Source organism: Littorina saxatilis, linkage group LG4 (genome assembly GCF_037325665.1).
Source record: "Littorina saxatilis isolate snail1 linkage group LG4, US_GU_Lsax_2.0, whole genome shotgun sequence".
NCBI lineage: Eukaryota > Metazoa > Mollusca > Gastropoda > Littorinimorpha > Littorinidae > Littorina > Littorina saxatilis.
The window spans coordinates 36,218,627-36,229,534 of record NC_090248.1 but is presented as its reverse complement, the minus strand read 5'-3'; the positions used below and the strand labels follow the sequence as shown (position 1 = coordinate 36,229,534).

Below are 10,908 nucleotides of genomic sequence, written 5' to 3'. Positions count from 1 at the left end.
GCGTGCGCACGGTAGTGCGATGTGTGTGTGTGTATGCGTGTGTGTGTGTGTATGCGTGTGTGTGTGTGTGTGTGTGTGTGTGTGTGTGTGTGTGTACATGTGGGGCTTTTGTTGTTATTGATTCATGTTAATTACAGCTCAGTTCAGCCCTCTCTCTCTTTCTTTTTCTCTCTGTTTAATTAATTGTTTGTTCTACCCTCTTGTCTGCTTCTGTCTGTCTCTCAGAGAGAGAGAGAGAGAGAGAGAGAGAGAGAGAGAGAGAGAGAGAGAGAGAGAGGGGGAGGGGGAGAGAGAGAGAGAGAGAGAGAGAGAGAGAGAGAGAGAGAGAGAGAGAGAGAGAGAGAGAGAGAGAGAGAGAGAGAGAGAGAGAGAGAGTGTGTGTGTTCGGGTATGCATGCTGTTTTGGTGTATATGTTCTTCTTCTGTTCTTGGTTGGGATGATGGTGGATTTGTTTGGTTTTTGTGTGTGCTCTTTTTCTTTTTTCTATTTTTTGGTTGTTGGGGGGGGGGGGGGTACAACCATTGACTGCTTACCGGACCGGGACGGGCCTTTACGAAACTTTGGGACTTGCACAAATGTATTTTTTATAGTGTTCGGATGAGCGGTTTTGTTGTTATGTACATGTACTCTTTTGTCGTTTTTTTTTTCGACTCTTGATTTTCCTCATCGATAAGGATGTAGGTTTGTTTTGTCTGTGAGCTTTTGTCAAAGAATAACCGACATCCTTTTTCGCGTATATTTGTTCACGTATATTTTAGTTACGCGTTGCTGTTACCGTTTTGTTTGCATGATGTTGTTGTTGATTGTTGAAGTTTATTGTTGTTGTTGTTCCTCTTATTATTATTATTGCTTTTTGTTTTGAACAAGTACTCACATTCTCTCTCACGCTTTCCAATTTCAAAGATTGAAACCTATTTATTTACATCTCTCTCTCTCTCTCTCTCTCTCTCTCTCTCTCTCTCTCTCTCTCTCTCTCTCTCTCTCTCTCTCTCTCTCTCTCTCTCTCTCTCTCTCTCTCTCTCTCTCTCTCTCTCTCTCTCTTTCACTCTCATTCAGTCTCTCTGTCACTCTCATTCAGTCTCTGTCTCCAACACACACATAATCACGAACAGACTCAAATGCACACATATACACACAGGCTAACACACACACACACACACACACACACACACACTACGGCGCACCCACCGCAAACTCTTATAACCATCAAATCAGCACAGCGCTCTGGCTAAAAATAACCTCAGCCAAGTCAGTACAGGCCAACGGCTGTAAAACTCTTCGGAGACTGTATACAGTACATACAACTTCTGAAATTTCTAAAGCAATTCATTGAGAACTTGGGCAGATATGGCTCTTTGAGTGGAGGACCCCCTCAAAAATGGCTGCAAAATGTGCCTTTTTTGGCCTCTGAAACGGTTGACCCCTACCGCCTTTCAAAGAGTAGAGAAGTAAGGTGCATCAAACAAAATGCTCTGAACTGGAAATTGAATGGCCTTTCTAACGGTAGACATAAGCGTTTGGTAAGTGCACATTCTGATTTTTGGCAGATTTTAAAACACGGGGCTATGGTTTTTGTCAGGTCGATTTTAGGGGTTACATTGTTTGACAGGCTGTAACGGGATGCCTATACAAATTACCACCGATCGGACAAATGAAATGAACGGTGGACATAATTAACTTTTCCAGCATATAAAGTTGAACTAAAATGGATTGCATTTTACCGCTTTTGTTAGCGTGCGAAAGTTGTTGCAATAATTTTTTGGCCAAGTTTATTTGCACCAACAGAGATATTAAAAATAATGTTTGTTGTAATAGACTCGCAAGCTTCAGAGCATAGCAAAGCATGCGGTACAGCGATCTCGTGCGATCTGCACAACCGAAGGTTCGAAGTTCTCGCGATGTTCAAAGCATAACAAAGAGCGTGTCTCGCGAGAGCTGCTCAGATACCAAAAAGGTCTATTTTTACATTTAGTCAAGTTTTGACTAAATGTTTTAACATAGAGGGGGGAAGCGAGATGAGGGTCGTGGTGTATGTGTGTCTGTGTGTCTGTCTGTCTGTCTGTCTGTCTGTGTGTGTGTGTGTGTAGAGCGATTCAGACTAAACTACTGGACCGATCTTTATGAAATTTGACATGAGAGTTCGTGGGTATGATATCCTCAGACGTTTTTTTCATTTTTTTGATAAATGTCTTTGATGACGTCATATCCGGCTTTTCGTGAAAGTTGAGGCGGCACTGTCACGCTCTCATTTTTCAACCAAATTGGTTGAAATTTTGGTCAAGTAATCTCCGACGAAGCCCGGACTTTGGTATTGCATTTCAGCTTGGTGGCTTAAAAATTAATTAAAGGCATATGTACTCGATGACTATACACGCTAATTGCTTTACCAACAGCTGGAGACATGCTAAATTAAGTTCCCTGCAAAATATTGTGGTCTAGGACCCCTTCAATGTTGAGATATGTTAATTTTCATTTTGATCTGGATCGTCCTATTTATAGATTTGGCAACACATGTAACGTTGATGCAAGGGAGCTAACACCGCGGCTTTGTTGACATCCTCACTTTTTCAGAGGCTAGAACAAGCTGTAATGCATGTATTATGGTCCGCGCATGGTGACATATCGTCATTATATGGTCTTATGGTGCGTTTGACATCGATTATGGGCAAACTACACTTTGTAAACACGGGAGCGCGTACATATGCCTTTAATGACTTTGGTCATTAAAAATCTGAAAATTGTACAAAAATTATTTTTTTTATTAAACGATCCAAATTTACGTTCAACTTATTCTCCATCATTTTCTGATTCCAAAAACATATAAATATGTTATATTTGGATTAAAAACAAGCTCTGAAAATTAAAAATATAAAAATTAAAAATTATGATCAAAATTAAATTTTTGAAATCAATTTAAAAACACTTTCACCTTAATCTTTGTCGGTTCCTGATTCCAAAAACATATAGATATGATATGACATATGTTTGGATTGAAAAAACGATCAGAAAGTTAAAACGAAGAGAGGTACAGAAAAGCGTGCTATCCTCTCAGCGCAACTACTACCCCGCTCTTCTTGTCAATTTCACTGCCTTTGCCATGAGCGGTGGACTGACGATGCTACGAGTATACGGTCTTGCTGCGTTGCATTGCGTTCAGTTTCATTCTGTGAGTTCGACAGCTACTTGACTAAATGTTGTATTTTCGCCTTACGCGACTTGTTTTTTATTTCTATGGAACATATGCACTCACCATCATCTTTAAATTGTGATGGAATTCTGATCTGTTAGTGTTACCTGTTGTTTTCCAATGGTACTCAGGAACTAATAGCACACCAGATGAGTGGTGAACGATTAGACAGGGAAATGGGGGTACTGTAATGGATCGGTCGTTAATTTTAGGGCAGCTCGGTAAAGGGGGGGAGGGGGGGGGGGTAGAAAGATAAAGAAAGAGAGGTTGTGCACCAGAAGAACGTCCCTAAATTAACATTACGAAAATTCAAGATTACCAGATTGTATTATGCAATATGAGGGCTGTGCCATTAACAAGAGAGAGAGAGAGAGAGAGAGCTAGAGAGAGAGAGAGAGAGAGAGAGAGAGAGAGAGAGAAAGAGAGAGATTGATCTCTTCTCACCATTGATGATTAGTCAGACCATGACGATAGAACAAAAATCTCAAGTAGGCTTGTAACTCCTGACACGACTGCTTTTACAGCTGAAATGCTATGGTTACATAACGCTGACAGGAAGTTGTTGTGGTGGTTCTGTTTTGACAGTCTGCTCCAAATGATTACATACTGTTTGAGAATTAGCTCAAATAGAACTCTTTTAGCACCAAAATACAAATTTATTCCTTACATTTTACATTTTTCTATTTTTTGATTGTTGTGTTTATAGCATAGTACTTTTTACTTACTCCTTATACTACTTCGAGAACAGTTGTACTTCAAATGGTTCAACCGAAATGAGAATGAGAAAGTGTATCATATGACGATTTGAGAGGGCAGCTGAAATCCAAACAAATTTATTCATACACGCTTTTTTGCCTGCGAAGGTATCTACGGTAAGCCATTATTTTAAGAGTGGAAGAATGTGATTTTCAGCTTCGTTCATTTAAGGTTTAGCTTGACATTCAACCGTTGTGTGTGCGACTGTTGACAGTGTTTAACGTCTCAAACGACAATTATTTTGGAACGACAATGGAAGACCAGTTTTTACGTTTTAGAACATGTTGATGTTTACACAGTTATTATTGATATAAACTTCTATAAAAGTAGCATATTTTGAGTTATTTCCCTTTCAACTGCATTATTTGATGCATTTCCGTATACATTTCTACACGTTGACTTGATGAGGTATCATTTAGAACTGACATTTACAGTGTAATAATAACACGTACAACTACAGTGCAACAGTGCACGAGGAACAACCTGCACTTAACGTCCTACCAGTCCCTATTCAAAAGAAATATAAGATGAATTATTTGAGCAAAAAACATAGCCATGCATTGAAGCAAGAAAATCAGAAACATGTCAACCAGTCAGTGAACCACTCCTGCTGTGAATGAAAATTAATTGTCAGTGTTTGCCTAGTTTTAGTAGGTTATTTCCGAAAACATTCTCTACACCCGTATTTAAAAGATGCTCTGTGTTTCTTTAAGTGAAAAGACTGTGAAAGACAATCAAGTGCATTGATAACTGAGATCATTTAGGCTTTTCTTTTGACATAGATAGCTAACCTGGCTTGCCATGCACATAAATTCAGAATTGAAAAATACCCTCTTTTGGGACCTCCAAAAATCTGACAAAAGTCAGGTCTTAAATTAAAAAGGAGGAATATTAAAGATGAGGGTTAGTTACAGAGGTTTTGAACAGAAAGTCAAGAGAAAGCAAGGGGGTATTCAAACTAAAATCAAAGGGGGTTTCCAATGTAGATGAATATAAAATAATTGATGCCCCTTGAGTGTGTTTTTTCTCTCGTAATATGGCTAGTAATTGTGCATACTGTGTCTGACAGACAAATTGAAATGGATACTGATGTCACTGTGTGATTTAAAAAAAAAAGTCTTTTTTTCCAGATTCACTTGCATGGCTAGCCTTGCACATGGACGTGGTCACATCACCAGCTCTGTGCCTTTGTTCTGAGCGGACCTACTGAACTGACAGCATTGTCAGCCACAAAATGAGTTTAGCTCGTACCCTGAGGCAGCGATTCCGACCCGACAACAAGCATGACTGTCACGAGGATTCGCATCCCCTGGTTTCAAACGCAAATGAGGAGGTAGGTTTCAGCATGACTGCTTTTTTTCCTGTCATATGGTCGGCAGCCAAGTGATCATTGTGGGAGTGATTTTGAGCTTTGATGATCATGTTTTCAAAAGAAAGAGCGTGATATTGAGAGCAGAGAAGGGGACTGTGATCCAAATAGGAAGATTATCTATAGAAATGTTTTCAATTACCCTGCCATATATTCTGATATATATATAGGCAGCAGTATTCTTGCTTCGGGGGATCTTGCACAGAAACCATTGAGTTTTACTGAAATGTAAGCACAGACCTGCATGAATGTGAACACATTGTTTTTATTTTTCATTCATGTATAACCTGTATGAATTAGAACAAATTGAATTATATGTATTTTGAAGTGGTGGCTCCATGCAAAGAAAAAGATGATCTTGAAAGCTATCTATGAATTGACATTTTCAGTTTGAAGTGGTAGCTGCATCCCCAAAAAAGATGATCTTTAAAATTATCTATGAATTGACATTTTCAGTTTGAAGTGGTAGCTGCACCGAAAGAAAAAGATGATTCAGACAAAGCATCGTTCCACTCAGCTTCGTCTCTGAGTCCGGGGGAGGGCCTGCCTCCAGAAGGCAAGTTCAAGGACATCGAGGAGAAGGCAGCGTATGAATCACAGTTGACACAGCTTCAGGAACAGCTCGTCGCCACCATGATCGACAACCAACATCTACGTACGTGTACTTTGCTTCTGTGTGCACCATTTTGTAGCTATTTTTAAGTGAATAACATGGGCGGGGATGTAGCTCAGTCGGTAGCGTGCTGGATTTGTATCCAGTTGGCCGCTGTCAGCGTGAGTTCGTCCCCACGTTCGGCGAGAGATTTATTTCTCAGAGTCAACTTTGTGTGCAGACTCTCCTCGGTGTCCGAACACCCCCGTGTGTACACGCAAGCACAAGACAAAGTGCGCACGAAAAAGATCCTGTAATCCATGTCAGAGTTCGGTGGGTTATAGAAACACGAAAATACCCAGCATGCTTCCTCTGAAAACGGTGTATGGCTGCCTAAATGGCGGGGTAAAAAACGGTCATACACGTAAAATTCCACTGGTGCAAAAAACACGAGTGTACGTGGGAGTTTCAGCCCACGAACACAGAAGAAGAAGAAGAAGAAGTGAATAACACTCCAAGACATGTACCAAAATCGTTTGATACCAGTACTAAAAAGTTCTTACAAATTCATCTGATTTTGTTCAACATTTAGGAGATTTACCATTTCCATGGTAGTTTTTTTATTTAAAATTCGGGGTCAAAGAGCAGAAGGCTCAAGAATCAATCCTGTGTTATAACTTGCCGTATTAATCATTTACAGAGAGTCGGATCTCACACCTACAAGAAAAATTGGATCAAGACAAAACCATGGCGTTACTGGAGTATGAGAGGCATCGAGCGTCCATGTTGGAGGAAAAATGTTCACGGCTAGAAAAACAGAAACGGTGAGAAAGAACTTTTTAAGCAACTCCTGAAGCTCTTTATCTGTTTTGGCTTATTTAAACAGTGCAAGGTATGGGTGCATGTGGCTGCAAGTGAAGCTGGAATTCCAGCAATTTGGTAAGCGTTCCAACTTCAAAAATGTCTTTCAGTGCCAGCAGTCGGCAAAACACCAAAACTTCTTTCAAATTGCTGAACATTTCACTCATTTCTGTCATTTTGGTAGAGCGGCCAAACTCTTTTCAAGGTCGGCGAAAGGACTGCCTTATTAAAATTCCAGAAATTGCTGAAACATGGCCATTTCAGCAAATTTGCTGAATGCTAAAGACAATAAAGGCTATCAACATCCTTGTATTCTAGCAGGCAGCTTGCCTGACAAAACTATGTCTGAAGCACTGAAGAGTAAAGTGATGCCATGGTGTTGGTAGCTCTGAAGAATGTTCAGGCAGAGTTTTCACTGCCCCACATGCTCCCATATCAGTTTCTTATTGGTGTGTGACAGTCTTCAGCTGTGATTCAATTATAACCTAGCAAGTCTCACGTAACAAAGGGAAGTAAATGCACTATTGTAGCAGTATGTGAGAGGTATGGAAACATCCCATCTATATTTAGAACGCTTACTTCCCTTTGCTACCTGATCTTGTCATTAATGCTCTTGCCTTAATTGCTTATGATACTAACGCAGAAGATGTCTACTTTGACCAAAACTGGGTGCATTCCCTGTTGGCGCACTTTGTCTATACAGGGAATGCTCCCGGGTGCACTTCCTAGTGGTTTCCTCGGATCTCGTTGGAGGTCACGTGAGACTTTGCTGCACCCTCAAAGTAAAGTTTAACCAACATTTTTAAAATTTTTGTATTATCTAGAAACCAAGTAACCAAAGGGAAGTAATTGCTCTTTATGCATACGACATGTGTAATAGAGTAAGCGAGAGTTGTACGGAACCTTATCTCCTGGCACCTGAGAGAATAACAAGCATTGAAATGAACAAGCGACTTGAGGATGAAAGTCGCTTGTTCATTTCAATGCTTGTTATTCTCTCAGGTGCCAGGAGATAAGGTTCCGTACAACTCTCGCTTACTCTATTACACATGTCGTATGCATAAAGAGCGATTACTTCCCTTTGGTTATTTGATATCTTAACATCGCTCTGCCTCATTCTGTTTGAGATTTTATCTAGAAACGTTCTGACACAAACCTTCAATCCAAAGTGCAGACAATAAAGCATTTTCACTTTATTTACAATAAAAGAGCTCTTATAACAACTTGTGACAAATCACTATGGTAACGACGTAGCCTTACGCATACCGCCACAATGCTAGTATGGCCACTCGACCAGCACACTGCCGTATCGCTGTGCTGTCAGCTGTTGAACACATTCTAACTCCTGCTGGGTAGGCAAGTCCAAGTAAAGCATGCCTTTGATCATGGCAGTACTTTAGTCTTATGAAAGTGAAACTGAGCGCAGTAGTTTATGGCAGCCTTGAGTAGAACACAAAATTGAGTGTGATCTGTTCGCCTACAGTCCACGTCCCAGGTGCATTCCCTGTATACAGGAAAAAAACACCTACAGGAAGTGCATGTATGGGAAATGCACCTACAGAAATTGTACCCACCTCCTCCGAAAACGGCGTATGGCTGCATAAATGGCGGGGTAAAAAACGGCCATACACGTAAAATTCCACTCATGCAAAAAACACGAGTGTACATGGGAGTTTCAGCCCACGAACGCTGAAGAAGAAGAAGAAGAAGTACCCACCCACTATATCCCTTCTGCGATACTTACACGAGTCAGCTTATGCTAGTTTATAGATCATCACCTTTCACTGTCTCGACGTTTAATGACAGATATTTTATGAACATCAGGCTGTGCTCCAATGAAGCTAGTAGATGATGCTATTAGTTTCTTTTAGTTTCTTTTTTTCTTACCTCATGTATTGCTTGCATTTTCAATATTTTATTATTCTAAAATCATTCTGCAACTTTCTCAACAGGTAACTGAAACGGTCCACTTTATGTGAATTTAGATGATCATGGATTTTTCACTCTGCAGTCTTTAAGTGTTTTTTTAATGCCTGCTTTCTCTTGTGAATGAGTGAGGACAGTGGCCTACGGTGGTATGTAAAGACCAGTTGTTATTGGTAATTTGTAGACCTTTGCTAAACAGATGGTCAAAAGATCTTTTTTTTAACACGTCTGTTAGTGCTAGTGTTGAGTGAAACTTTCATAGACACAGTTACTTCATAAACACTTGTACTAAACGTCACTATGCATTCTCTGCTAGAAGCTTTGCTTTGTAGTTGTTATGTATAATGAATATGATATCCATATTCAGGTTTACAGATGAGTGTTTTGGTTTTGGCTGGTAGTTATCTTGCAAACTGTCTGTGCTGACAACTATGCAAGACTACTTTGACATTAGTTTTTGATGTATGAAATGTCATGTTTGGATGGAGATTCCAGATCTGTTTTTATTTTGGTGGTGGAGGCAAGTTACATAAGTTTAAAGTGAAGAACCTGAGGCGGATAAGATAAAAGGAATGTCAGGGACGTTCAGTCAACTCATACTGAGCATATAATTTTACCATGAAGAATTTATCAGCAAGTGTTGTGACGTCAACTGTGTGTGTAGCTACTCAAGATCATGACTGAACCTCCGTCTAGTGTGCCTTGGGCTTTTCAGTGTGAATATATCATTTGCCGAGAGAAGAACATAAACAGACAATAAGTAGATTAGCAATCTTTATCATTGTTACCCCAGCACCATCACAGCGTAAACAAGCGCTGACGACGATGTATACGCTGTGCCTTAATTAATCATGTGTTTTTCTGCTGTCCAGGAAGTTGCATGCCTCCAGCAAGTTCAGCCTTGTTCAACTGAGAACGCACAGTCTGACCAAATTAATTTCTACTCGTATTCCCAGCCCTCGGAGGCCGCAGCGCAGCCGGTCAGACGTGACGGTAAGGCCTCAGCTGACGCGCCGTATGTCTGTGGGGGACCTGACAGACCTTGAAGTTGCCAGTGAAGTCGACGAGGACTCTTTTTCAGGTAAGACACCGGTCTGTAGGTTTGTCAAGTGAGTTGATTAGCTGTGTGTAGATTTTTAAGGTGAGATAGCTGTTTGTAGATTTTCAAGGTGAGATACTCGTCTGTAGGGGCAGGGATGAGAAAGGCATGTGGGGTAATGGGAGAGTTTGTTAAATGAAGGGAAACAATGTACTGTTCCACAGCTGCAGGTTGTGGCACTCATAGTCTTAGGCCTGCTGATTTATTCTTATCCTTATCTTAATAATAATAATAATAATGGACATTTGCTATAGCGCATAATCATATATATGCTCAATGCGCTTTACATATTAATTTTTGCCGTGTGAGATGGAATTTTTTACACAATATATCACGCATTCACATCGGCCAGCAAACCTCAAGCCTATTAGGGCGAGCATTCACCTTTCACGGCCTTTATTCCAAGTCACAAGGGTATTTGGTGGACATTTTTTATCTATGCCTATACAATTTTGCCAGGAAAGACCCTTTTGTCAATCGTGGGATCTTTAACGTGCACACCCCAATGTAGTGTACACGAAGGGACCTCGGTTCTTCGTCTCATCCGAAAGACTAGCACTTGAACCCACCACCTAGGTTAGGAAAGGGGGGAGAAAATTGCTAACGCCCTGACCCAGGGTCGAACTCGCAACCTCTTGCTTCCGAGGCAAGTGCGTTTACCACTCGGCCACCCAGACCACCTTATCCTCAGTACATGAACAGTACATGTGGTGATTTTTGTCTGTATGGTGAATTGTTTTATGTAGATAGTACATTTAATTGTTCTATTCTGTATGTTTTTGTGTAAAGGGCCTAGAGCCATAGGTTAGGCACTGAAAAATGTCCAGTTATTACTATTATTATTATCCTTATCCTATTTCTGTGCTGCAGAAGGCTCTGTGGAACTCCACCTGCCGGAGAAGAAGTCGTGGGCAGATCGCACGTGGGAGAGGATCCTACAGACAGTCTACAGCATCATGGACGACTTCACCGACATCCCGGTGCAGGAACCACAGGGCGACCCTGAGGGAGCCCCTCTCACTGTTAAAAAGTAAATGGTACCCCCTCCCCCTTTTTTAAGACCTCCGAAAATCTGAACAAATTAGGTCTTAAAAAGAAAGTAAACACGTACAGTGGT

The 10,908-nt window shown here is 40.7% G+C and overlaps 1 protein-coding gene and 1 long non-coding RNA gene across 3 annotated transcripts in view; one reads left to right on the top strand and one right to left on the bottom strand.

Moving 5' to 3' along the window:
* Positions 1 to 3,779, bottom strand: part of LOC138964624 (uncharacterized) — an 11,046-nt gene extending 7,267 nt beyond the window's left edge. Inside the window, exon 1 of the long non-coding RNA XR_011455159.1 lies at positions 3,633 to 3,779. This is a non-coding gene — a long non-coding RNA (uncharacterized lncRNA). The remainder of the gene's footprint in view (positions 1 to 3,632) is intronic.
* Positions 3,780 to 3,983: 204 nt separating this feature from the next.
* The window catches only part of LOC138964621 (GRAM domain-containing protein 4-like), a 44,040-nt gene continuing 37,115 nt past the window's right edge, over positions 3,984 to 10,908 (top strand). The window contains exons 1-6 of one of the 2 annotated variants that reach the window (XM_070336626.1): positions 3,984 to 4,060; positions 5,075 to 5,277; positions 5,770 to 5,968; positions 6,606 to 6,729; positions 9,649 to 9,773; positions 10,662 to 10,821. In XM_070336626.1, the coding sequence (XP_070192727.1) occupies positions 5,179 to 5,277; positions 5,770 to 5,968; positions 6,606 to 6,729; positions 9,649 to 9,773; positions 10,662 to 10,821 (707 nt within the window). In that variant the 5' untranslated portion in view covers positions 3,984 to 4,060; positions 5,075 to 5,178. Of the gene's footprint in view, positions 4,061 to 5,074; positions 5,278 to 5,769; positions 5,969 to 6,605; positions 6,730 to 9,564; positions 9,774 to 10,661; positions 10,822 to 10,908 lie in introns of both variants that reach the window. The other variant, XM_070336625.1, reaches the window with a different exon arrangement.